At 39.3% G+C, this 26,692-nt stretch overlaps 4 protein-coding genes and 1 non-coding gene across 6 annotated transcripts; 3 read left to right on the top strand and 2 right to left on the bottom strand.

Annotated features, from left to right (window-relative positions):
• Window positions 1–1,489: 1,489 nt before the first annotated feature.
• On the bottom strand, window positions 1,490–6,769 carry LOC4337855 (uncharacterized). 2 transcript variants are annotated; one of them, XM_015782038.3, is made up of 13 exons: window positions 6,550–6,769; window positions 6,311–6,448; window positions 5,395–5,476; window positions 5,205–5,281; window positions 5,004–5,110; window positions 4,434–4,572; window positions 3,221–3,337; window positions 2,998–3,089; window positions 2,777–2,843; window positions 2,584–2,662; window positions 2,393–2,484; window positions 2,045–2,188; window positions 1,490–1,844 (listed from the first exon to the last, which is right to left on the bottom strand). In XM_015782038.3, the coding sequence occupies exons 1-13, from the start codon at window positions 6,748–6,750 to the stop codon at window positions 1,704–1,706; spliced, it is 1,476 nt and encodes a 491-aa protein (XP_015637524.1). In that variant the 5' UTR covers window positions 6,751–6,769; the 3' UTR covers window positions 1,490–1,703. The 2 variants fall into 2 exon arrangements, with proteins under 2 accessions (XP_015637524.1, XP_015637525.1); XM_015782039.3 differs by lacking the exons at window positions 5,205–5,281; window positions 5,395–5,476.
• Window positions 6,770–6,853: 84 nt separating this feature from the next.
• On the top strand, window positions 6,854–6,927 carry TRNAT-AGU (transfer RNA threonine (anticodon AGU)). The gene has a single exon. It is a non-coding gene; the product is annotated as a tRNA-Thr (tRNA).
• Window positions 6,928–8,292: 1,365 nt separating this feature from the next.
• On the top strand, window positions 8,293–13,254 carry LOC4337853 (importin subunit alpha-1b-like). The gene is made up of 11 exons (NM_001402492.1): window positions 8,293–8,681; window positions 8,789–8,885; window positions 9,364–9,455; window positions 9,550–9,681; window positions 9,786–9,971; window positions 10,060–10,223; window positions 10,323–10,401; window positions 11,499–11,627; window positions 11,705–11,832; window positions 11,931–12,302; window positions 12,392–13,254. The coding sequence occupies exons 1-10, from the start codon at window positions 8,454–8,456 to the stop codon at window positions 12,298–12,300; spliced, it is 1,605 nt and encodes a 534-aa protein (NP_001389421.1). The 5' UTR covers window positions 8,293–8,453; the 3' UTR covers window positions 12,301–12,302; window positions 12,392–13,254.
• Window positions 13,255–16,705: 3,451 nt separating this feature from the next.
• Window positions 16,706–18,888, top strand: LOC4337852 (GATA transcription factor 23). Its single transcript, XM_015783717.3, has 3 exons — window positions 16,706–16,852; window positions 16,946–17,062; window positions 18,019–18,888. The coding sequence occupies exons 1-3, from the start codon at window positions 16,832–16,834 to the stop codon at window positions 18,334–18,336; spliced, it is 456 nt and encodes a 151-aa protein (XP_015639203.1). The 5' UTR covers window positions 16,706–16,831; the 3' UTR covers window positions 18,337–18,888.
• A 337-nt stretch (window positions 18,889–19,225) lies between these two features.
• Window positions 19,226–22,980, bottom strand: LOC4337851 (nifU-like protein 4, mitochondrial). The gene is made up of 6 exons (XM_015783719.3): window positions 22,729–22,980; window positions 22,202–22,363; window positions 21,043–21,218; window positions 20,063–20,166; window positions 19,866–19,977; window positions 19,226–19,675 (listed from the first exon to the last, which is right to left on the bottom strand). The coding sequence occupies exons 1-6, from the start codon at window positions 22,925–22,927 to the stop codon at window positions 19,610–19,612; spliced, it is 819 nt and encodes a 272-aa protein (XP_015639205.1). The 5' UTR covers window positions 22,928–22,980; the 3' UTR covers window positions 19,226–19,609.
• Between the last annotated feature and the right edge of the window lie 3,712 nt (window positions 22,981–26,692).

Genomic DNA, 26,692 nt, shown 5'->3' with positions numbered 1-26,692 from the left:
GTCGGCTTATCGCGAAGATTAGCACGGGGCGCTGGAAATTCGGAAGCCGTTTCCGCCACCGCTGCCTATATAAGGAGTAGACCCCATCAGGAGCCGGGGACGCTGACGACGCTAAAGGAGACACCCAACCACCATTTTCATTCATCCCATTCCTCTTAGTAGATTAGGAAAATCAAGAGAGGAGATTGAAGCCGGCCGGTGATAGCAAACCGGCGCCGCTGCGGAGAGAATTAAACACCGCAGCCGGCATCCTTCATCAAGTCGATTCATTTATCGACAACATGCCGCCATTCAGGATATTTGCGCTGGATGGTGAGCACATTGAATAAATATTAATTTTCTAGATTAAACACAATAGATGTTCGGTCTTTATTGGTGATCGGAACATCTGCGTGTTCTTAATCTATCTTGATCTTTATGATTAAAGCCAGATCGATGAGAGCCGAAACACGGTTATCATCAAACTCCATTTATACAATCAATGGTATAAGGCTGGTCCGGTCCTCATTGGCGATCGGATTATCCGAATACTATTTGATATTTTCTACGCTCAAAACTAGATGTCCGACCCTCATTGGAGATTGGACAATCTAAGCGGTGTTTTTACAAAATATATTTTGCTACCATGCACACGCATGGGAGCTATTCGTGATCTTTGGAAGATAAAAATTATGGCCGAGTATTTACGAGGCCGGTGTCATGATATTATTAACATGTCCAAACAGATAGGAACGGATACACATTACTAGGTTCCGACGAGGCAAAAGTAATGATATATCCACATCTAATAAAGGCCGGCATATATGACTGGGTACCGACGAGGCAAAAGTCATCCCCTTTATTATGATACCTGATTCATGTATGGACATGGTGATAATATATTGTGACCAGGTTTCGGCAAAACAAAGCCACCAATATCACAGTTATCATTAAATCTCTGCACCAACCTCAACCTTCGGCGAGCGATTAATTTTGAAGACGACGATGACAAGCGCAGCTTAATCGAAGGTATTCCATAGGCTCGTCCCATGGATGTAATTAACCGGCCGCCTCATTGCTAGGCACTGGGAATCAGCGGACTACACGCAATCTCCAGTCAGCATACCTTTCCATTAAGTATTCCTCGCGAAGGCAAAAGGCGAACTCCTACGGGAGCCCTCATGTATTTGTAAATATTCATGTTAATGAATCGTGATTAATAAAATACAGGGTTTTCCTATTTTCTTGTGCGTTCGTTGTTTTGTTTTCATCAAACAATATGCAAACAAGCTAAAATGATTATAAGTTTTTTTTTATTTTCACAATAACTTAAACAATAAGCACAAAGCAACAATGGCAAACAAAGGCAGCCTTTAGGATGTCCAATAAATGTAAGCCCGCACTGTTATGTCCTGCCTTTGCAAAATGATTTTGTTCTGCTTAATTTCAACAAAAATAGTGTCTCGAACTTTGGTTTTAAAACTAACTTTGTTCCTTGGATTTTTAGACATAGGGGAGAGAAGGACCAATTTACAATTAAATCCACGCATTGAATTTACAAAATGATACATCAGGGCGATCAATTCAGTTGCAGTGTACAAATGGAGGAAGTGCATTTACAGAGAATTGTTTCAGAAGATTTACAAGGAAGGCCCTTGCTTGGGCCAAAAAAGAACATTTTCTGCAGAAAATGTGTTTTTGCAGGGAAATGAATGGCTCTACAGCTACAGTTTCAAGTATATGCCTTTCATGTGGAGGAAACAAGCAGCCAGGCACCAGAAGATGATCTCCAAGACGACGAACGCCAAGGTTCCCCAGCGTTTGGAGTGGAAGATTGTCTGAAGCAGAGATTCAGTCAAATCCACCTGAAATAAAAAGGAGAATTTTCCGCGCTATGAATCAAGTCTCTAGAGGTAGTAGAGCTTTGCAAGATCATTTTCTGTTAGCTAACATGTAAGGTTATTGCTCCAGGAAAAGAGGAATTTGGTATTCTTGAGTAAATATTGCATCTATGAAAGAATCCACCCCATATATGGTAGGATGCACAGCACAGCAAGTTGCTTACCAGGTTGTTTTCAGGTGATCTCCAATAGAACCCTTGCACAAGTGTAGGGAAGATCTCACAAGCAGCAAGAACATACACTATAAGCGCGTTCATGCCCATCCACTGGAATAGGATGAACGGCTTCTTGATATTGATGACATCAACCTGCATGACAAAAAGAGGCTCTGTGAATCAGAATCCACTAATGAGGTAATATTATCTGCCTTCATAACAGTTTGTTCGAACAGAAAAGGTAAAGCTTCCACAAACTAACATGGGTACATCAACCGTCATTAAGATTACATATATAGTGATACCATACTATCCCACAGTACGGTTTCCAGAGATTGTTCGAGCACTCAAACTTACAATGTAGTATAGCAACAACAGCAGGAATCCAGATACCCCACCGGTTAGTAGCATGTAGCTCACCGTGTACAAAGGCTTGCTGAAAGGCATGCCTAATGACCAAAACATGCATGAATCAGATTGAGGAATGGAAGCTCTGATTAAAACAACAAATTGCTGAATGCCAGCAGTCTCACGAAACACATAATTACCTAATAACTGAAGTAGAAATCCTGAGACTGTTAACACAGTGGAAGCTAGTAGCCATAATAGCATTCGAGGTGAATGATCCTGTGGTAGAAGCAAAGGTTAGAGAAGTCTGGAAATATCATTGTGTTTTTAAATTCCATTTTGCTCAAGGTTCAAGAGATTCTAAAAGGGAGGTATGCAGTTCATGGGCACTACCTTGCAATGAACCAAAACATGTCCAAAATGCAATCCAACAAAGCAAGTCACTGCAGCCATCAATGTACTGTAAAAACCAATAAGGGAGGTTATTTTCTGGTTTGCCTACAGGAAATGGGAAGGTTCAATTGATAAACATTGGTCAGGTCAATTGAGGATTGAATCGGTTGTACAATTATTTTAAGAACCAAATAATAAAAATAAAAGATATAAATAACCACCTTAGCAAACCCTCGGGATCAAATGGAGCCAGGCACCAGTCTGGTGCATTTGGAGGAAGTGGTCCATAATCAGGAGAGTTAACACTGCATTCCTATGGAGCAAATAAAAGGAATTTAATCTTGCATATTTTTCAAATTGGTATCCTATAAGAACATGGCTATTTGATATCCAAGTGAATCGGGAAAAGATCAATATCATGTGTTTGCTTAAGGAAAAAAAGACCTTAGTCCTTTTATAGACTGGGTTCTTGTACAGGTGATTTTCACCAAGTAAAACTCGATCTACAAATCCAACTGCATTGCAAGGTGGCCCAAGACTACCTCTAACTCCACACTGGATCTGAAACACCAAAAACAAAACCAGCAAAACAGGTTAGTAACTGCAACGATGTAGATATGATGATTAGGACCACAAAAAGCTGTAAAGGAACCCACAGCCACAGGTAAAGACTCCACAGCAATTAGCTTTCAAACACTGGATGAATTGACCAGTTATTCAACCTAGGTTTCATATCCACCAGTAACTTATGGAGTTTTGGTTCCAGAAATACTTTATGAATAAGGATATACAAAATCCGATATTTTCTTAGGTTAGTAACTGCAACAAGGTAGATATGGTGATTAGGACCACAAAATGCTGTAAAGGAACCCACAAGTAAAAACTCCACGACACCTAGCTCTCAACACTGGATAAGCTGACTTATCTGATCTGAACATAAGGTTTCATATCCACCAGTAACTTCTGGAGTTCTGGTTCTAGAAGTACTGTACGAATCAGGATTTACAAAATCTGATATTTTCTTAATATACATACTAAATTCAATTCAATTTTGAATTCCTGAATCCAGGGTAACCAACTAGGAACCTTCTTCAATTAAAATTCGGTTGAAGTTGAGTTTTAGTTAGCAACCGTTCAGGAATTCTTTTCCCCAGTCTTTGCCAGGAAGCAGTACTGGCCTGATCCAGTATTTTTTTTATCAAGACTTGGGTTATTCCTGGTAAATCAATTCTGGATAAGCATCTGAGAACGAAACAATGGGACAAATATGATGGCCGTGAATTCATGTATCTTAAAATGTCACCAAACATATCAACTAGTTTTGAAAAATATAACTGTGTAAATACGAAAAGGGTCTGTCACCCAATCAAAACATTTTTGTCAAAAGGAAAATAGTCAGCATAAATGGGGTCAAAGTATATTTACTGAATAAAGCTCAGTTAGACATGATTGAAATATTGCATTCCAGCAACTTGAGTAGGTTTCATCCAACCAAATATATCACTACAGATACAGAATCATGATGTGCTTCAAGTATTGAAACAAAATCACATGAAAAGCAAACAAATGGTACATCTAGCAATCCGATTCTTGAGCACACAGGATACCATCCAAATAGAATAAAGTGTTTAGATTAAACAGGATATTCTCTTCTTACCATTTTCATTCCAATTTCGTTGCCCGGAGTTGGAATTGTAAGGATTGAATTGCTAGTTTGAACTTTAAATTCCCAATTTGAAACATAAAGGCCGAGTAGCAAGCCAACATAAAGTGCTGAAATCATTACGGCCACGATCCTTCAAACGATAAACAAATGTCAGAAATGGTATGGCCATATTAGTATATCTTCCATGTCTTGAGTTCAGAATAATTCTCAGTTATAATCTCATATGAAGCACAGCCAAACTACAAATATTGCAATTTTTTTAACTGTACAGAAAAAAGTTACCTAACCCTCTAGCAGATGAACAGATCGAGCAATCAAAATGACCAGAATTACCAAAACTCCCCCAAATTCAGGACTATTAATCAACTAATGCAGATAACATTCTTTAGATGGACAACTAAACATGTTATTTCATATCATGGAACGTTTGTAGAGCAAATACCACTTTACATGAACATAGAATGTAATCAGCATGTATAAACAATGATTGGATTACATAATTCCAAATGCTGAACAAAAACTGAAACTTTCCATAGTAAATTGTTACACTTATTAACTAACCACTCCATGAAGTATTTCTTCACAAATGATATAGCTGAATCCACTGAAATATTGTTGACAAGCCAAATCTCTGAAATTGCCGCTAGAAAGTATCCAATAGCTATCCTCTACCAGAAGTATAACAACAAGTTAACGTTTCGAACATTCAGTAAGCCGAAGAGGAAATGTGATAAAGCTTCTCCTTTTGTTTTTAAACACTACCTGCAGCACACCTAGCCATCGAATATGATCCAAATCAATGCCATAAGTTAAATTGTGTCTGCCATGAATATATCCTCCTACAGGTAAGATATAATTTTAAAAAGGAAAAACTCCGACCAAAAGAAATGGCAAAATATGGAGCTAAATGTTGCTGGTATAGTTGGCAAGGAAACACAGGGATAAGTATAACCTTGCAAAATTACACCCAAGATGAAAAGTTTGATGGCCCTGATTGCAGCCTTCTTAGTTGCCACTGTTTTGTTTGGTGTTTTCTGTTGTGCATCATCCACAATAGTCAGATGTTATTCTATAACTAAGCAGCCAGTGGTTTAAGTCACGCAGTGAGCACCAACATCATGAGTAATCACACACATTCCAAGTGATGGAGCACAATGACATAGGCATTAAATTTTGTTATATGCTTACATCACTTGGCAGATTGGAACAGAAGTTGGAAACAAAAAAAGGTATACCAGATTTAAAGTAGAAAAGGTAACCAGGATAAAAAGATTGTGGCATAAAGGTTTGCAGAATTTTTTTGGCATTGCAATCAGGTAGCCTATTATATTCTCACAAAGTTTCAGAAGATTTGCACAGCAGATATGCTCATTACCTCATTGGCTTAACAACTGAGTATTCACAAATCCTCTGAAACTTAGTCAGCAATAGGGTATCTCAACAAATTCCCCAAACCAAAATTACCTAGGTTCAACACACACGGGCCAATTTTTACAAGTCACAGGCACATCAAAGTTCCTTTGATTTGCTTGATACTCCCTATGTTTCAGATTATAAGTCGCTTTGACTTTGGTCAAAGTCAAACTACTCCAATTTTAACTGAGTTTGAAAACAAATATAGTAATATTTACAACACCAAATTAGTTTCATTAAATCAATAGTTGAATATATTTTCATAATATATTTGTTTTGGGTTGAAAATGTTATTACTTTTTTCTACAAACTTGATCAAACCTGTAGCAAAGTCAAGACGACTTATAATCTGAAACGGATGGAGTACTACATATCAAAGCTTTTTCTTGAAGTAGCAGAATTCGGGTTTGGGCGTCAGGTAAGCAGGAGAGGGCACTAGGGTTGGGGGTGTATACCTTGAAGACGAGGGCGGCGGAGACGCCGATGATGAAGAGGAAGGCGGGCATGACGAAGTCGGCCACCGTCACCCCGAGCCACGGCGAGTGGTTCATCCCCGGCCACGCCCCGCCGGCGTCGTCCACCAGTATCATCATCTGCGCCCCCAACCAAAAAAACCAAACCCCCAGTCACCACGAGAATGAGAGGATCCCCGACCACGCCGTCGGGAGAAATCCGGTCGAGGAAGGAGGCTCACGGCGACGGTGAGGCCGCGGAACACGTCGAGCGAGGCGACCCGCCGCGGCTTCCGCTCAGCCCCCGCCGGGTGCTGCGGCGAAGGGGATGATGCGGGGTAGGGGCGGATCTCGTCGTCGTCGTCGGCGGAGGCGAGGAGAGGACGGCGGTGGCCGGCGTCGGCGTCCCCGTCGCCGGCGATGGCGACGACGGCGGCGTCCATTTTTGGGTCGTTTGCTCGTGCCGTGTACAGAGTAGACCAGTTAGTAGTAAAGTATGTCGCGAATTTGTATTATATTGAAATACGTGAAATATTCGGTCGGTTAGCTCTCGTAGCTCAGTTGGTTAGAGCACCCGTTTAGTAAGCGGGAGGTCTTGAGTTCGACTCTCAACGAGAGCAATATCTTTTTTATAAAAAAAAAATTATACAACTAAATTTTTAAACCTGCGCTCCATTTAATTTTATTAGGGCTAAAATTTTAATTCCGGCTATTTTAATTTGTTTCAAAATTTGGAGGCTGTAATATGAGAACATGAACTTCGCTTGGATCATCTTACATTTATTTCAGCTAATGTATTTTACTTTAGAACCTTTTATTACATTTTTATTTTTTATTTTGGATTATTTTACATTGCTGCCATACCCAAATCTTCAAATAGGCCGAAAACATCATGGGTGCATTAGGGTGTCTTAACTTGGCTTGTTATCTCGACAAAGCTTAACTAGCCCATTTAAACCAAGCTCATGATAAGGCCATGCGGTTGGTTCGGTCGATCAAGAATTAACAGTTACATCTATCATGTAGCAAATGAAAAAGAAGCAAATCTTGCCTTTAGAGCATACTACTATGTCCAAAAAAAGACTAATCCTAACAACGAATCTAGACACATATGTGTTTTGGCTCTCCCTTATCAACACGTATTTTCTTGTGTAGGTGGAAATTAGCCGCACAAGCTAAAGAAGCTATCTAACACTTCACATTGTCAAACTATGCTAACTTTTGAGGAAGATCCAAATGCGTCTATTGTCCTTGACGCGGCAAGAGGATTGTGGATAGGGAGAAGATCGTGATGACACATCAAGTCTAAGCTTGAGGAAAAGTATAAAGGATAGTTCATCGTGAAGAAAAAGAAAAGGCAATCCTAACTTTTCTTGTAAAAATATGAGTCTAAAGAGTAAATTTAGAAATTTGATAAAAATATTAAGTTTTTTAAAATGAATTACTACCAGATCTTACCTAATAGTTGTACATTAATTAATTAGAAGAATTAACATATACAAACAAAATAGAACTACATGGTTTATAACCAATCAAAAATACCAAAAAGATCTAAAACATTCGAATTTAGAGTCTCATTAATCTCAAGACAGCTAGCATACATCAACGATAAGAAACACACATTTCCTATTTTTGTTTTTGTCCGTGTGAACTAACCTTATAGATCGACACATCTCGTCCACGCTTAGTCATCAATATAGCAATATAAAATTAAGAGATACCATATAAAACATCCCAAAGAATAACCATCCCACATAAAACTCAAAATCACCTACTAATCGATTTGAATTTAGAAAAAAAAAGTCATAGTATTAATCTCCAAGACAAGCTTAATAAAGCCTTAAACACCCTTAAACACAACCAAAAAAGCATCCCAAAACACCGAAGTTACCATTTCCCACCCGTTCGATACCGTGTGCAAGCCACCCCCCTCCCCCACACCCCAATCCTCCTATATAAACCCCCACCCTGCCTCCTCTCCCCCACCCCCGCCCCGTTCCCCAATTCGTTTCGAAATCGAATTCCAAATCGAAATCGAAATCGAATCGATTCGTCCGTGCGTGCGTGCGTGCGCGACTCGCTCTCACACACTTCGCCTCCACCGACCTCTCTCTCTCTCACTCGCTAGGGTTTCGAGGCGACGACGATGTCGCTGCGGCCGAGCGAGCGGGCGGAGGTGCGGCGGAGCAGGTACAAGGTGGCGGTGGACGCGGACGAGGGGCGGAGGCGGAGGGAGGACAACATGGTGGAGATCCGCAAGAGCCGGCGCGAGGAGAGCCTCCTGAAGAAGCGCCGCGACGGCCTCCCCGCCGCCGCCGCGGCCGCCGCGGCGGCGTCCCCGCTGCTCGCCCACTCCTCCGCGCTCCAGCAGAAGGTTTGTATATGTCCCGATCTGGCCCGGTTTTTTGGTTTGGGGGGCGGGCTCTCGATCTGGCGGTTCCGGATCTGGTTTTCTGACCCCCTGTGTGGGTGTGTGTGCAGTTGGAGGGGTTGCCGGCGATGGTGCAGGCGGTGCAGTCCGACGACAGCGCCGTGCAGCTGGAGGCCACCACGCAGTTCCGGAAGCTGCTCTCCATCGGTGAGGTTTCGATCTCCTCTCTCGGGACCGCGAGATTTGGATGGATGTTTGTTGTATCACTCGTTGACGTTCTATTATACGGGATTAATATTATTGAGGACTAGGCCAGCTCTAGATTCGTTTGTGGATGACCACGACATGCTTGTATGATAATTTACTTTGCAGATTGGGAGAGAATGAGAGATACAAATCCATCGCGGTGTTTCGAGATTGGGAACTTTGTTAGCACTGTCTAGTACACTTTTGATTGAACAATCATGGTTCCAATGGGATACTTGTTTCGGTAGTTATAAAGATGGTGTTTGCTTGTTAGTTTACACATGATCTCTTCTTTTACTTTTAATCGAACTGCTTTATTTCGTTTTAAGGTAGCTTTTTGGGTAAAGTCCAGTGAAATATAACTGATTGCATGATTCTACTCCTATAAACAGACTGTTAAAAGGTGCCACTTTGTAATGATTTGTTTAAATGTTTGTAGAGCGGAGTCCTCCAATTGAGGAGGTGATCAACACAGGGGTGGTGCCTCGCTTTATTGCCTTCCTCCAACGTGAGGATTATCCCCAACTCCAGGTGTGTCAACAGTCACAGTGATTTAATTTACTAATAGTGTTAACTAGGAACCATTTGCTAAAGCTAACCATCCCCCATGGGTTTTCTTGCGCAGTTTGAGGCTGCATGGGCACTCACTAACATTGCATCAGGCACATCAGATAACACCAAAGTGGTAGTTGAGTCTGGTGCTGTGCCCATCTTTGTCAAACTGCTTAGCTCCCCCAGTGAGGATGTCCGTGAGCAGGTATGTCAACAGTTAACAGAAGAATTATAATTTCCCTGAGGGACCTGTACTGCATGATGTTTAGATTGTTACATTTCTCTCTCTTTTTTTTTAAATCTTCGCAGGCTGTATGGGCTCTGGGAAATGTGGCTGGTGACTCACCAAAATGCCGTGACCTGGTGCTTGCAAGTGGTGGGTTATACCCATTGTTGCAACAGCTTAATGAGCACGCCAAGCTCTCAATGCTCAGGAATGCCACATGGACACTGTCAAACTTCTGCCGTGGGAAGCCTCAGCCTAATTTTGAGCAGGTTTAATTCTGGGCTACCTTCTACTTTGATGCACTGACCTAAGTTTTTATCATTAGGATGGTTTTGTTGATTTTTTGTGTTCGAGCAGGTCAAACCAGCGCTTTCTGCACTGCAGCGCCTCATCCATTCTCAGGACGAGGAGGTCCTGACTGATGCCTGCTGGGCTCTTTCTTATTTGTCTGATGGAACTAATGATAAGATCCAAGCTGTGATAGAATCAGGAGTGTTCCCAAGGCTTGTGGAACTTCTCATGTAAGTGCCTCCTTTTCTCTTCATGTAACCCTTGCGCTATGCTGAAGTCTGAATTTCATAACAAATTGTTGAAGTCTGAACTGCTGTTGCTTAATTCAGGCATCCTTCGGCTTCAGTGCTCATTCCAGCTTTGCGCACGGTGGGTAACATCGTCACTGGGGATGACATGCAGACTCAGGTAAACATATTAATTCATTTGGTTCATTTCTATTTATACATTATTCTTTTGTGAACAAACATGAAAGCTGTAATTCCTAGTTGCTGCAGCGATTAAAGAGCAATGTCTCCAGAAATTGATTTTGCCATCTGTTTGCTTCATGCGCGTGTTCTCCTTTATTGGGATGATTAACTCTGTAGCTAATAGCTGCAGTACTCTTCTGTAATGTCAAGTTATGGCAAAGCTTCTCTGATCCTACTAGATCCATGAGCATGCTGAATGGTGAAGGTGTTTGGATTGTACGGGGAGCATGCCCTATAGATATTCTTCTGTTTTCTCCCCTAATATTTTTATGGCTAATTGATTATTTAGTGTTGAGAATATTTACAGCTCATTTATTATATTAGCTTGATCATTTCCTCTTTAATTCTTTTTATGCGAAGTGTGGCAAAATTTTCAACTAGGATGTATCCTTTTTAGCTATTCACATATACATAATTCGGCTAGTTAGAATATTATGTAGCATGAAAAATAAAGCAAGACCACCATGTATGTCAAATTGTGCATTCTTTGTTATATACCAAATTCTGAATGAGTTGGAACACAGTATGTATGATAATCTAAGTTGGGAGGATGAAATAGTTCTGTTCACCTGATAACTGGTACTGTGTCGTACTGTGCAATGTTATTGTTGAAGCAGGACATCATTTTAGAAACATTTTAAGATTATCTCCATCGATTAGTGATTCAAAATGAACAATACCTATGGTTTAGTGCCTCCATGGATGCTCATATTTCCCTCTTTTTGATATGCATATATTGTAAGGATGGTTTGTTAGTGCATTGTTGTACTGGCAGTTGCTACATTTCTGTACATTTTGCATGAGATTGATCATGGGGAGTATTTGCTAGGCCAACGATATCGTGTTGACATTATTGACTCCATTCTCAAGAGAGAACTGGCATTTCATATTTCACTTGACCTGATTTTTATGTGCTATCAATGTTTATTGTTCATCTCTCTCAATTGCTGCTTGACTACGTTCTCAAGAAAGAATTGACATAAGATTTTTATATGTTATCTGGGTTCATTGTTCATCTCTCAATTGCTGCTGCAGTGTGTCATCGATCATCAAGCTCTTCCATGTCTCTTGAACCTCTTGACCAACAATCATAAGAAAAGCATCAAGAAAGAAGCATGCTGGACTATCTCAAACATCACTGCTGGCAATAGGGAACAGATTCAGGTTGGTGTGATTTGAAGCTAGAATTATCATATTGATATTGCTTACAACATTGCTAAAATACTATTGTCCGTCTACAGGCTGTGATCAATGCAAACATAATTGCTCCTCTAGTACATCTGCTGCAAACTGCTGAATTTGACATCAAGAAAGAGGCTGCGTGGGCAATCTCAAATGCCACTTCTGGTGGAACACATGATCAGATTAAGTATGCCTTTTTTTTTTCTTTGCATTACTTGTGTATAATATTTATAGAATTTTTCATTGTCATTATGGTTTGCTCACAACATATGAAATGTCGACCAGGTACCTTGTTGCCCAGGGTTGCATCAAGCCACTCTGTGATCTGCTTGTTTGCCCAGATCCCAGGATCGTGACAGTTTGCTTGGAAGGTCTTGAGAACATCTTGAAGGTTGGAGAGGCAGAAAAGAACCTTGGGGCAGGGGATGTCAATTCCTATGCTCAGATGATTGATGATGCTGAGGGACTGGAGAAGATTGAGAACCTTCAGAGCCATGACAACACTGAAATATATGAGAAGGCAGTTAAAATGCTCGAGTCCTACTGGTTGGAGGAGGAAGATGATGCCATGCCCTCAGGTGACAACGCTCAAAACGGCTTCAACTTTGGAAACCAGCAGCCCAATGTTCCATCGGGTGGATTCAACTTTGGCTGAAGGTATGCTATCTTTAGCAGTTAAACTAAGTAGGATTGTGGTTGATCATGGGGATGGTGTTTTCTGATCGATATAAATATTGTTTATGCAGATACCTATCTGGAATGATGTACCACTGTTCCTTAGCTACTTGCTTGGGGCTAGTCAGAGTTGGGGGAGTCTTGTCGTTGGAGTCTTGGTTGGGTCCTGGCGGTCTGGTCTCAGGCAGTCGTAATGTCAGTCCCAGTCCTTGGGCTTGCATCATCGCCAGTGGTGCAGCTTGGTCAGTGGTCAGTCTTGAAGGTCATCCAGTTGGATTTACTTGGGCTCTGTCTCACCTGTGGTGGGAGCATGGGGGAGAGGGCGTCCAGAGCCGCAGGTGTTGTCGGGAGAGAGTTACCAGTTGGCTTTTGCCTCCTATATAGCATGAATGAATTATATTATCATCTGTTTTGAGGTAAAAAGAACCTTGAAAGATAGGGTTTATTCATGGTTGTGTCAGTTTTTGTCAAGTCTCTATGTGCTGTATTAACATGTCAGAAGAGTATTGGCACAACTTATAAACATCAAATAGCAACTGGGTTTTTGGTGGAGTCCCATGCTGGTCTGTCTATTCATTGGTTTGTTGTTGTAATGTTTTTAATGTCATGGTTTTGTCGCGTCAAAGTTTGTCGGTGGTTGTTTGCGTACTTGCTGTTGTTGTTGTCGTTGTCGTTTTGAGATTCATGTTGTTATGTCTGTCTTCTGTCTAGAAAACTGAAAACTCAGGAGAACCGCCTAGGGAAAAAGACCGCCTATTTTGGCGATGAGTTTTGGTTGAGTTCTTGGTGTCATGTGTGGAGTGTAAAAGGGAAGATGATGGTTCCTAGTTTTACCCCCTGGAACCCGGTTTATGATTGTATGATTATTACGTTATGAACCATATGCACATGATAAAAGGAAGAGAAGGGAGCTGTCCCACTTCATATTTCCCTATGGAGATGATTTGCACTGGTACTGTGAGACTTGTTCTTTTGTTTAGTCATGCGATTTTGATCTTACTAGATGTGCCTGTGCTGCTTACTACATGTCTCGTGGGTTGGCCGCCGATGATTGCAGCTCAATCCCAATGCAATCATGAAAGCAGAAAGCAGGAGCAGCAAGGCAGCCACTATGTCCTAATAATTGGAAACCATGTGGGCAGGCGGCTGACGGTTTGGGCGCCGTGGAGTAGTTTGGAAGCGGTTTCTGCTGATCTTGTGCTGGGCGTTCCATGATGATTGATTGATGACTAGCTGTGGCTTTTCTAGTCTTTTTTCTTTTATTATCGTGTACTGGGTTGCATTGCAGATTAGCGCGGCTGGGAAGGAGATTTGGTGTGTTGGGTTAGTCATCCCCAGGTCCCTGGCTCCTGGAATCTTGTTCCTCTTGGATGTGATCTTTCAAGTGTTGCTCTTCCCTTATGCTTCCTGCACAACTTTCATGTTCACTCCAAATTTAACTTTGACCTGAAAAATTAAGTTGTATGCGTACAAAATACAATGTGTTAACACTAGCACGACACATCGAATGTGATTACCGATTAACCTCAGTGCAATCATTCCTATGCAGATTGGGTACAAGAGTTGATGCTCTATGTACGAGTAAGTGTTTAATTAATAGTAGACACGTCATCTCTAATAGTCTACTTGTACACATATACGTTAATACCTCACAGCGTAATATTTTTCTTCACTCTACTCTTCTCTACCTATGTTATCTACAGCCTTATCTTTTCAGTTATACTCATACTTATCAATTTTTAGTCTTAAATTTAGAGTTGATTTTGGTTTTTTTATTGAACTTTATTTTTCAGTGTTTGTTTTTAATCACTAATAACACGTATAAAAAAGTTTTATTCACAAATTATTTTTTGTTTGTAAATATACTATTTGGGGCCGCTAATGTGTTAATTTTTGAAGCCTGCTTATGTCATTTATTGTATTCGCACTAAATGGCTGTGCTTCATATCACGCAGGTTAGTAGTACTTTCTTATTTAATACTCCCTCCATTTATTTTTGATAGTCATATTTCATATTGGCACACAGATCAATGATAAATAATTCTACTTATCATTCATTTAAACATGCTACTAGTTATTTCTCGTAAACAAGCGATTCATTAATATTTACATTTCTCGATGCCCATGTAGCCAATCATGTGTGGAAGAATGAAGAGTCACGCATTAAATCGGAGAAAATCATTAAGATGATAGGTTGTTAGATTGAAATATGCCTATCAAAAATAGATTTCTCAGATTTGAAAATATGACTATCAAAAGTAGATAGAGGGAGTAGTATTTATTATACTTCACATGAAGTGTCAAGAAAACGGTGGTGTGAATCGCTTCATCCCAGAGGAGAAAAGCGGACGGCGCAATGCAGCAAAACACTCCATAGTGGAGAGGGAGAGGAGATGAAGGGCAGGGAGGGACAAACCCTAGTGCTCTCCTTTCCACAGCATCAATGACACGAGTTGATGAAGTTGACTAAAGCTGTGATTAAGCCACACAGATCAGGAGAGCTCATCAGGGAATCTCATGCTGGGACAATGATAGGGAGAGAGGCCCTGCCTTTGCATTGCATTTCTGTGTTCTCTGCTTTTGTCCCCATCTTTTCATGACTGTTCCCTCTGTTCTGTTGCAACAGTGCTAATGCTTTGCTTCTTTTCTTTCTTTTCTTTTCTTTTTTTCCTTTTCAATGTTGGTATTTTTTTCATCTTAACTACAAAACTGAAATTGTATTATAGGCCTTACAATTGATGGGGGTTGATGATGCATATGCCTAGCTGTTCCATGGAGTGTACAATTAAATAGGGATATACAAAAGGATTAGATGGCTAGAACTTTCCATTGTTTCTAGTTGGATGTCCTTTCTTAGTTTTTTCATTGTTCTCTTGCTAGTACAGTACCTTCTTATGGTTGTACTTTGCTAGTAATTTAAAGTCAGTAAAAATGATTGTGGACTAGGGCAAGAGGTTAGGTGCTAGTATTTTTCTTCTTTAGGGCTTGTTTAATTATAGACAATACTAAGCCACATAGTTGGACTTTTCAACAATCAGTATCACCTTTCTCTAATTTTTTTTGTACAGCATTTCTATGTATTTATTCTCTAAAGCTTGTTAGTACTTGAATCATTAAATTTCAAATAAAAATTTGGAAATCGTACTGGCTTTGCGGTTGACATGATTTTTGAACAAGCTCACTTTCTCCTCCTTTCCTGACTGTAAAGAAGCAACCCGTTTATTCAGCTGTTCCTTGTCTCCAGACTCCAAAGCGACTCATCTATATTTGGCTGGACCTTTTCTTTCTTTCATTTCATTTCATTTTCCTTTTTCTTTTTGGTCTTCCTGTCCTAATTCTCTCCCTCTCTTCGGCTCCTTGTTTGACACATTTTCCTCGTTTATTTCAATCATCTTTAGTTCATGTTGAGTTAGGTCTTCTCTTACTACTCAACTATGTGTTGTGGATACAGGTAGGTGTAGGTTGGATATGTATCCATTTACCATGTGCATATGTAATGTATACTGTTCGTTTTCTTTTTTCCATGATAAATAATGTGTTTCTACTAAATATCTAGATGGAGCATATAAATGCACTATGGCGAAAACTTGCAGAGTATTTGATTAATAGATTCCAAAAAAACAAATTGCAATAATAAAATTGGTGGTAGAATTAATCAGGTAGAATTTCCCACATTCCCCACTAGGTCTCAGTGCAAAATATCTCGTACATTAGTATCATCACTTTCTTTTCTTTCCCTTTCCAAGTGTTTCGCCTTAAACTCTTTTATCTGCATGATTGGAACTAGAATAAAAACGGTCAGAAACGATGAAATCTCTCTGAAAACAATATGCTCCGTTGGTCAAGAATTTATCCCACAAGAGATTTGGTGATTACATGACTGCAGCTCAAATGGTCACAATATATCTATAATCATCGTATCTAAATTCAAGTGCTAAGATTTACTACCCCAATTACTCCATACTCATATAAATGTTAATGAATCTAAACATATATATATATATATCTAGATTCATTAACATATATATTAATACGGACAATGATAGAAAGTCTTGCAGTATGAAACGAATGGAGTATTATATTAGGATAATGGATAATGGGATGACATATAATGGTTAACTTACACACTCTGCATCAGTGATCCTGGTCCCACAAGGAAGACACTGATGCCCGGTTTTCAGCAGATAAGGCAGAGGGCACCACTACTAGAGATAGATAGGGCTACCTGCCCCCATCAGGGCCCACACGTCAGCCTCACACCCCCATATCCCCATCTCTCCCTCTCTTTTATACACCACGTTTGCTGGCTTGGCTTCCTTCCACACTCCTACTGCTGCTGGATAGTATAGATCGTCTCTTTTTCTTTCTTTCTTTCCTTCCTCCACAACTACTCCCTCCTCTTCTCTCCTCTTCTCCTCCCTTTCGCTCCAAGAAACGCAGCCAAGCTCCGCTTCGCTTGCCTCCACGCCACCATCTGCGCGCGCCACTCCGATCGATCGATCGATCGATCGATGGGTTCTTCCGATCAGAAGGTGGGTGATCGGCGCAGTGATCGTCTCTGTTCTCTGATCAGAAGAAGAACAAGAAGAAGGGAAGGTTTGATGTTTTCGTTGCTGTTCTTGCAGGTGATCGGGATCGCCGCGGCGGCAGCGGCGGCGGCGGAGGAGGCTGGGAGGCGGTGCTGCGTCGAATGCGGCGCCACCACCACGCCCATGTGGCGCGGCGGCCCGACCGGCCCCAGGGTGCGTTCTTGTTCTTCTTCTTCATCATCGATGCCTTTCTGAATTTTTATCAGTGCTGTTGTTGATCGTGATCATGATCATGATCATCAGTGACCTTCTAGATTTGATAACCTTCGGTTCAATTCTTGGACTTAATGGAGTGATCTTGTAAAACAGTAAAAAGAAGAGAGTTTGTTGGTGGTATTTAGTGACCTTCTAGATGAGTTTTACTACATGAAAATTGCGGTTATTTAGTGTTTTTTAGATTTGAAATTCTAAGTTTTTTGACTTATTCTAAGTATGAGTTTACTTGGTTTAGTGGCACAAGATGATTAAGTTGATGATTTATTTGGATTAAGCTGTGAGGGAGAAAGATATGGTGATGATTGTCGTAATCATATATTGAGTAGCTGCCCTGTGGAACATTTCAGGATCTTTAATTCAGTTTGATTCCATTTTGGTGGTTAGGTGAGCTGTTCCTTGCAACAGTACTAACCTCCAATCCAAATTCCAAAGTGTGAACTGCTTAAAAAAAGGGCAGCTTTCTTTGGTTCCATCCAAGCTCCTAATCCCATTTTTAATTGCTCGGGTCAATTCTCTAATGGCATCCTTATCACCATACCTGTTTCTCTGTCCTGGTAATAGCATCAAGCCATAATATAGTTCAGAGAACTGAATAAAATAGATTGCCCCAAAAAATTGATATGATATTGCTTGTGCTTATTAGCACCATAGTTTGACTTGGGCTATTATTGAGTGGAGGATTGTTGCTGCGGATTATCTACCATTAAATATTTCGACAAATAAATCTAATAAATAGCTTAAAACAAGTAGTCTAAGCAATGCAGTAGAAAAAAGCTTTTTGAGAAAAAAAAAGTATAGAGTAAATAATCCATTTCAATAATTCGGTGAAAAATCTGAAAAGAACTAAGCCTCTGGATGAGCACTGAACTATTCTTTTTTTGGTTTGATTGCAGTCGCTTTGCAATGCGTGCGGGATCCGGTACAGGAAGAAGAGGAGGCAAGAGCTAGGCCTAGACAAGAAGCAGCAACAAGAACATCATCCTCATCATCATCAACAACAGCAGCAGCAGTATCAGCGGCAGCAACAGCAACAGCAACAAGAAGATCACAGTGATGCAGCAAGTTCAGTAAAAGACAGTAGCAGCAGCAGTAGCAACAAAAGCAGCAGCCTCCAAGTGGTGAAGAAAAGGAGGGTCCTGATGGGAGTGGAGGAGGCTGCAATCTTGCTCATGGCCTTGTCCTCATCTTCACCCACACTACTACATGGCTAGCTAAGAACCTCACACCATTGATGCACAATTGTACATACAGTGATACAACACAAACACACAAAACACAGACCACCCAATGGTTCCAAGCCAATCAGATGACTGTCTTAGATTATCATCAGGATGAGATGAGATAGGAGGGGGAAGAGGCCATTTTCAGGGTGATGTTGATGTCAAGGGGGGACTGGATTTGGTTCTTGGATCCATCCTGCCTTTTGTGCAACCTTAGATCTCTGAAATCGTCATATCGCGATCCAAATCCGATTGCGAAGGCGCGATGGAGGGAAATTGTGTGCCCTTGAAGAGGGTAAGAAGCTGGTCCCTGTCCAGTTGTCCTGTCTATTGTTGATCATGGAAGGCTCCTTGTAATTAGTTAGAGGTCATTTTACACCTCTCATATCCCCTTTTTCTGTTCATGTCTTTTGTTTTTATGTGTTTTGAATGATGATGTTCTTTTCAACTTGAGAAGGATGGTGACCAAAAGAAGACACCAGCCTTCTTGACTTCATGTGTGCAATAAGGATGAAGTGAATAAAAATGATTTGTTTGTTTTTATTTCAGTTAGTGCAACAAGTAGATTTTCTACTATCATCTACTGGGATTACAGAAAGCTGCCAATGTGTTGCTGTTTCTTGTGCCAATCAGATGGGATTACAGAAAGCTGCCAATGTGTTGCTGTTTCTTGTGCCAATCAGAGTTCTGACAATGGAAAACAACAGCTGTGACATTTTGCATATCATCAGAATAATAGGCAGAGGCTGTGGCATTGAGTCCAAGACCAGAATAATAGACAGATAAAAAGACTATCAAATTCCAACTTTATTAGCATATCACTCTTGCAGGTGCAGATGCAAAGAAAGCATCATATACGATTATATGAAGTAGGAAGATATAAGCAAACCACCACCATGAATTACACTCATTATGCTGTAGTAATCACTGATCAGCTCTGCTTAGATAAGAAAGGCTCGGCATATACAAGGATTAGATAAAAGCAGTGATCAACTCACTGTATCACTTTATTTAAGCCCTATTGCAACTGATATTTGTGTAGGCTAGTTAACGCTGCCTCTACAATCTATGAAAGTATGCTTCTTCGCTGTTGCATACATCAGGTTCAAAATTACAGCTCTCTATTCGTGGTGAAAACTTTGAACTAGTCCTGATCTCAAAACAAAGAAAGTGACTATGGTTTTTGAAGGATTGATTTTCACAAACAACGATGCAAAGTTTCCCTCGACATGTGAAGATGTTGAGATTTGGCCGTAAAGAAAAGTCATTCCAACTGGCCAGTCAGTTCAGCTTCCTCGTCACCATCAAGTTCTTGCTCTACTCCTTTCACCTGCCAAAGAAGTGTGAAATATTAAAATTTCGCTAGATCAAAGGATAAATTACTGCTTTAAGCAGTCTGAACAAACTAATAGGAATTGCAACTTCTTTCAACATTTTACTTATCAGATAAAACACCTTATATAATGAGCCAAAAGGAGTGGAGGTTTTGAGGAAACAGAAATAAAGCACAGAAGAGATACCTCAGGGACATAATGCATGAGCATGTTTTCTATCCCAGACTTCAATGTGACTGACGAACTTGGACATCCACTGCAGGCACCTTGCATTTTTAGCTTAACTATCCCTGTTTCTCTGAAAAGATATCATCATAGTGAGACCATGCAATTAAAATTCTTAAAATCAGCACTGCACATGAACATGAGAGAGATAGACTAACGGATCAAATCCTCGATATTCAATGTCACCACCATCATCTTGAACAGCTGGTCGAATGCGAGTCTCCAGCAACTCTTTTATCATTGCAACTATTTCTGAATCATCCTATGGCATAGAGGAAAAATATGTGAAAATACTTAGGGTGTGTTTGAGGAGGAGGGGATTGAGGAGATTAGGAAGATACGCAAAACGAGGTGAGCCATTAGCTCGTGATTAATTGATTATTAACTATTTTAAATTTCAAAAATGGATTAATGTGATTTTTTAAAAGAACTTTCCTATAGAAAATTTTTGTAAAAAACGCACCATTTAGTAGTTTGGGAAGCGTGCACGCGGAAAACGATGTGCTTTCTTCCTCAAACTTACTGGAACGAACGCTGCCTTAACATCTCAAGCAGACACTCTTACCAACATGACAACAGTTTTTTAATTGATAACAATATGTGATGTTACTTCTACCTTGCATAACTTCTTGGTTCAAGAGGAATTTACAGCATTAACATTTCAATAATTGGTAGAAGTACATATTCATCAACTTAGCAGCATTATTCAGGAGCACTTTAGAAGATATCTTAGCGAATATCTATATTGTATCATCACAACACCACCACATGTAAGCAGTAACTACTAGTTACACGTGCAATGAACACATTCAAATTTAAACAGATAAGCAATTTTCCCTAGAACCAAATCAAATGGTAATCAGGGCTCCATTTGAATCCTTTTTAGGCTACTTTTCGTTTACTGCTGAATATAACTTATCCATAGAGACACAGATTCGCAAATAATAAAAGATAGATCTGCCTGTCATAATTTTGGTACTAATCACTGACAATTAGAACTTACCTAATACCAGTATCCTAAATACAATGCATATGCTGCAATGGGTCTGACAGATGGCCACTTTGCGCAGTATCACTAGGAACAGCTAAAAGTTATACTAATGGAATGTAAGATCTACACTAAAGTTGTCTGGGATACCTCATGAATTGCGGTGTCCATAGAAGCTGCAGTACTTGAGTCCAGAAAGAGTGATTGCCCAGATGAGTAAAAGTCCATTATCACAGCAAAAACCTCAGGCTTAAGATAGTCCCAAGAAGTTTCCTCTGATTTTGTAACAGTTACAAAATCGGATCCAAAGAATACTCTGGTAACTCCTGCATGTAGTCACCAGTCAACATAATGTCAAAGTAAATAAAACAAATGAACACTCATGACAAATTTGAAGAAGTTGTTCTAGAAATATTTACTGCTACGAGAATATCTTCTGACTCTTAGCATGATTTTGCTGTTATGGCTTCAAAAAGGTACTTTATATAGTTAATGGAAAACATGGCAGGATAAAATTATGTGTTACAGGCCATCATGATACCACTAAGCCTTAAACACTTGTGGTGGTGTGTTATTTTGGATGATTAAACAACGAAATGTTGCACGTTCATAGCAAATGTGAAACATTATGGGAATTAACAACCAGCAGCTTCAGATATATCATTTCATCCAGAATTAAAGATATTAAGATTATTGCTTTTGGTTTGAGTTTCTTTTGCCTTCAGACAATTCCACCAATGTCATCTTCTCACAGTATGGTTTGCCACATCTTTATCATTTACACAGCTCAATGCTAGCATTAAACGACCAAGTTTGCTTGGCTCTGGGCTCTAAGCAACTACATTTTTAAGGAGTCTCTAAGCAACTACGTTGGTTACTTAAGCAAGCATTTTGGTAACCCATGTCAGTGCACATTGCTTTGTAAGGCACATTTCAGTTGCATCTCACAAAAGTTATCTACAACAGCTAACTTTGTTTTAATAACAAAATATCAACAAGAACTGAAAAAGGCAAATAGAACACAAGTTAAACAGAAGGAATACAATATAGTTAAATACCAACTCACAGAATAAAGTTACTTATAGTTTGTACCAAAAATGGAAGATGATATAGCTTATTTGTATAAAGAGTGTCCTAGGAAGACTCGATACATTGAAAGAGTTGGCCAGTAAGAGTGGTAACTAATCATATATATTAAGAGGACAACCAGAGGATTTTACAAGGAAACATATAACCGAGATATTCAAGGAAGCTGAGATGGTGAATTGATTAACACCAACAGGTAACTAGCGGAACAGGAAAGAAATACCGTCGATTGCAAACAGCGCCTTGGCCAAAGGAGATGTCATCGCGGTCCGAGCATTCGGGAAATCAGAGCTCCCAACCTCCATAACCGGCTTTCCAGGATAGAACATGAGCGACTGCGGGTTCGGGGTCGACTGCGTCTGGATGAACATGCCCCTCTTCTGCCCTGCCCATCACATCAATTCCAAACAAAACCACATGAGTTAAGCAAGCATTAGACAGAGAATTCAAAATAAAATCCCATTTCAGCCACCAAAACCATCACATCATTTCCTGTCATCTAAAAGAAGTACTAAAATCCTGCAGGACAGTAACTAGGCTAGATAACCTCAGGTCCTAAAAACATCAATCCTAATCCACCGCAAATATGATCAAGCAAGCTACGCAAACAAATCGTTACTTCGATCAAGAACACAAATCTTGCGCTAAACTAGTTGGGTAAAAAAGATCCGCATCTTTAATCATCCCACATCCCTAACGAAGAATTCCACGATAGAAAAAAAAATAAAGAAGGAAGAGGTAGACCCTGACCTCCGAAGCGGCTCCATGGGGAAAGAGCAGGGCTCCCGTGCCGCGCCGCCGTGCGCGCGAAGGGCGGCGACCTGAGGCGGTCGAGGGGGCCAGAAGCCGCCGCCGCCGCGGATGAGAGGAACCGCGGCGGGGGTCTCCGCATGAGCAGCTGCCTCCGCAGGAGCTGGGACGCGAGCGCCGCGACCCTCCGCCTCGCCATGGCCACCTCCTCCTCTCCTCGTCGTCGGCGTCGGCGGCGGCGAGAGGAAGGCTGGGTCTCCAATGGCGAGAGCGAGGGGCCGAGGAGGAGGTTGTAACTTGCAAGGCCGTGGTCGGCCCATGGATGCCAGTAGTAGGTTAATTGGGCTAAAAAGCCCACTATGACAGATTCTGTATTTTCTCTCTTTCTTTTTCTTTAGAGGGTACAACTATTTTCTCTCTTCTAACAAGACATCCACTATGATTGTGATTAATTAATTATTAATATTTTTTTAAAAAAATAAATTAATATAATTTCTAAAATAACTTCCTTATATATTTTTTTATATAAAAGGCATTGTTGAGTACTCGAAGAAAACGAGAGAGCAGTGGATGGGAGGAGTGAGAAACAAATACAGCTTAAGGATGAAAACGGTTAGAAAAGATGTATTTTTTTATTAGTTTTATGAGAATGGTATTGAGATGTTTTGATTTTTTTTATTTATGAAAAGTTTTGTTTAGTAGCAATATTATGCAGATAGAAATTAGAAAAAATAAATCTTATGGTCAGAAACAATTGAAAACTATATCTTTTTTTTACAGAAGCTGTATCGGTACTATCGGAAAATATCCGTACCGTTTTTATCCCTAGCTGTATTTTGGATTATAATCCGCTGCAGATTTTAATTTTAAAATTGGTCTACTAGTTTTCTGGAAACCCTATTGAAAAGACCCTGCTTAGCTTTATATCAGATTATAATTCCGCAGAAGATTTTAATTTTACTAGAATTTGATTTACTAGTTTTCTCAAAATACCTTTAGAAAACCACTTTGATTATACAGGTTCTGTATTTTTCTAGAAAAAGTTTTCTTTGCTACTGGGATTGCTTAGCTGTACATCGGATTATAATCCGCAGCGGATTTAGTTTCTTCTTTTTCTTTTTCCGTCTCGCTCTCTCTTTTCACGATTGCTAACTGGACATATAAAGTGGTAACATAAAATATTCTTAAAGAAATCAAACTTAGAACTTCAATATCATCGTTGGATTATCATCCAGCGTCATGCCGAGTATATATTAACAACTGAATTATATCACTTATTTACATATGGATTTTAAACCCTACAAAACGGCACGGAAACAAAATGATAATGGGATAGCGATGAAAACAAAATATAATAAACGAGTTTATTTAAGATTTTTTATAAACACTATACGAACACAGGTACATCTGAGATTGATGAAATCATCATGTGCGCAAAGCTATCGAAAGAATAATTAGCTCTAAATACTAGCACCCGTGTCTAGAACTTTAACCCAGGTGAATTGATTCCACCAAAAGAAACATATAAATATATCACTTCATTGTTTAAGTATTATTTTTGTGTTATGTTGGTACTTTTGCTGGACGTTGTAGATGTTGAACCTCTAGATCCACACTAAAAACGTTAGTGGTTGGCTCACCGAGGCAAATACCATGTTTTTCACGCTGTAGTGTGTACACAGAACTGCAAACGCTCATAGTTTGCTAGACGGTGCCTAGCAGCGATCATTTTTAATGCCCTTAACAATATTTAATCACACTTTGAAAACACATACACTCGCCGTTTTAGAAAAGCGTCCTAATTTTATTTATTTACTTATACAGAGGAAGTACTTCTATATGTTCATGTGAAGATATTAAAGCGGTATAGGTCTAAGTGTACTCTTCGGAAAATTATTAGCTCCTCCCACAAATTACTACAATACCCTAATTTCTTTTAGGTGTGATTAACAAGCTCTCTAGTTAATAATACTTATCGAATAAAGCTGAGGTTAAAATTTTAAAATATTTGACTATGAATAATTTCTAAAATATTTATCTTAAAAGGTATATAGGTTAGTCTTAAAAATATACTTAAAAATAATATTTTATTGATATTTTTATTTATATTATAATAAAAAATAAATGTTAAATTGTTTTTTAAGACCGCGTCCTTGTCAAGAATGATAAATGTTGTTAGCCCGGAGAGAGCACGGACAATTTTGCCTTCTAGAACTGATTGAGTTTCTTCATCATTTCATCACTCGGTTTGGTTTACATCGCTGAAAACAAATGCTTAATGTCTTATCTAAATATCTTTTCCCTTTTTTCATGTATCCTGGCTTAAAAGTTACCAAAAAAATGCCTAGCCTTGTTCGATTTGAAAGATTCGTATAGGAAATCTCAATTTATCTTGAATACACACTATTCATGTATTTGGTTCATAGGATTCAAATGAAAATTTTCTATTAAAATCATATACCAATCCTCCAAGACCTTTCTAAAACGTACCGATTCCATAGAAGTGAAAACATCCATTCTCTTTTTTTTAGCTCATGGAATGAAAAAAATTCATGTCCATCTTTTATTTTTGCACGTGTATTTATATGTTATTTTTTGTGTTTTTCCCATCATGTGATTTGGAATCCGGAACCGAAGAGGCTCAAAATGAGTATCATTTTCCTGGGTTCCATACATGTTTTGAATCTTTTTAATCCAAAATCTTTCCTGTAAAATAATGTTGGCATCTCAGATTCACCACTTTCTGTGCCATGTGCCCTAAACAGCTAAACCTAAAGTTTAGTACTTCTAAGTAAAATTAGTAAGAAAAGGAGCTGGTTTTTAATAAATTCAAAAATTGTAATTTTTTTCACACAATCAGAGAGGTTCTGGGAGACACGTGGAAATCACAGGCAAGCAATTGATGTGAGAATGGGTCAAAAAAGCAACGACCTTTCTCTCTCTGTTTAGCCTTTAGGTCGAGTAAACTCCAAACGTCTCTCTCACATGTCCATGCATTAAGCAGGTGCAATGCATCCAGTCCCCACTGTCACCTTCATCCGAGATAGCCTAATCCTCCACTAAAAAAATGATTCTCTGTCGCACCAATTAACAAATCTAATGATAACCATCCATGCATTGGTTATAGTCTAATACTCTCTCCGTCTATGGATTTTGAGTATTTGTTTATTCTGTTTGATTACTCGTCTTATTTAAAAAATTTGTGCAAATATAAAAAAATAAAAAGTTGCGCTTAAAGTACTTTGGATAATAAAGTAAGTCACAAAAAAGTAAATAATAATTTCAAATTTTTTTGAATAAGACGAGTGGTCAAACGGTGCAAGCAAAAACTTAAAATTCCTTATATTATGAGACGGAGGGAGTACAGTAACTATACTAGTGAGGATGATATGATAGCAAGAAAAAAAAAGAAAAAAATTGTCATATCTGAATTTTATGTCATCAGTAATTCAGAGCCAAATTGCATAATTTTATGCCATGTTCTTTTCTAATTCTTACTAGTTATGATTTTTTTTCCTTTCCAAGCTTAGACTTCTAAACGATTATTTCGTGCAGAAACTTCTTATATGAAGTTTTCCCAAAATATTTTTCTAAAATATTTTTCTTTACTTTATATAAGTTAATTTATTCATTTATACTCTTACTTTATCTATCACAAAATCAGATTATCTAATCAATTTCGACTATTTTAGACAGGACCATATACGTAGTATATTCTAACTAACAAAGTAGTAGTGCGCCCATACGCACATGCCTATTCCCATATGCAACTTGAAACAAATCGAATTTCGGGCCCTTTGAATCGTAGGAATAAAAAAACGTAGGATTTTGATAGGAATACAGATGTAAAACAGATAGGAATACAGATGTAAAACAGAGTAATATACATGAAAAATACAGAAATGACCGTTTAATTAGACCACATGAAAAACGTAGGAATCAGATGAGAGAGATAAACTATGAT

Source organism: Oryza sativa, chromosome 5 (assembly GCF_034140825.1).
Source record: "Oryza sativa Japonica Group chromosome 5, ASM3414082v1".
In the NCBI taxonomy this organism is placed as follows: domain Eukaryota; kingdom Viridiplantae; phylum Streptophyta; class Magnoliopsida; order Poales; family Poaceae; genus Oryza; species Oryza sativa.
Note: the sequence above shows the minus strand (reverse complement) of the source record. Positions and strands in the feature narration are given on the sequence as shown.

Coding starts and splice junctions, on each gene's coding strand:
- LOC4337853 (NM_001402492.1), top strand. CDS start 8,454: ATGTCGCTGCGGCCGAGCGAGCGGGCGGAGGTGCGGCGGAGCAGGTAC. Junction 8,682..8,788: donor CCTCCGCGCTCCAGCAGAAG/GTTTGTATATGT, acceptor GTGTGTGTGCAG/TTGGAGGGGTTGCCGGCGAT. Junction 11,833..11,930: donor GGAACACATGATCAGATTAA/GTATGCCTTTTT, acceptor AATGTCGACCAG/GTACCTTGTTGCCCAGGGTT.
- LOC4337852 (XM_015783717.3), top strand. CDS start 16,832: ATGGGTTCTTCCGATCAGAAG. Junction 16,853..16,945: donor TGGGTTCTTCCGATCAGAAG/GTGGGTGATCGG, acceptor CTGTTCTTGCAG/GTGATCGGGATCGCCGCGGC. Junction 17,063..18,018: donor GCGGCCCGACCGGCCCCAGG/GTGCGTTCTTGT, acceptor GTTTGATTGCAG/TCGCTTTGCAATGCGTGCGG.
- LOC4337855 (XM_015782038.3), bottom strand. CDS start 6,750: ATGGACGCCGCCGTCGTCGCCATCGCCGGCGACGGGGACGCCGACGCC. Junction 4,573..5,003: donor AAGAAATACTTCATGGAGTG/GTTAGTTAATAA, acceptor TATCGTTTGAAG/GATCGTGGCCGTAATGATTT. Junction 2,189..2,392: donor TGTTGTTGCTATACTACATT/GTAAGTTTGAGT, acceptor TTTGTCATGCAG/GTTGATGTCATCAATATCAA.
- LOC4337851 (XM_015783719.3), bottom strand. CDS start 22,927: ATGGCGAGGCGGAGGGTCGCGGCGCTCGCGTCCCAGCTCCTGCGGAGG. Junction 22,364..22,728: donor CCCATGGAGCCGCTTCGGAG/GTCAGGGTCTAC, acceptor TGTGATGGGCAG/GGCAGAAGAGGGGCATGTTC. Junction 21,219..22,201: donor GGCGCTGTTTGCAATCGACG/GTATTTCTTTCC, acceptor GACTACATGCAG/GAGTTACCAGAGTATTCTTT.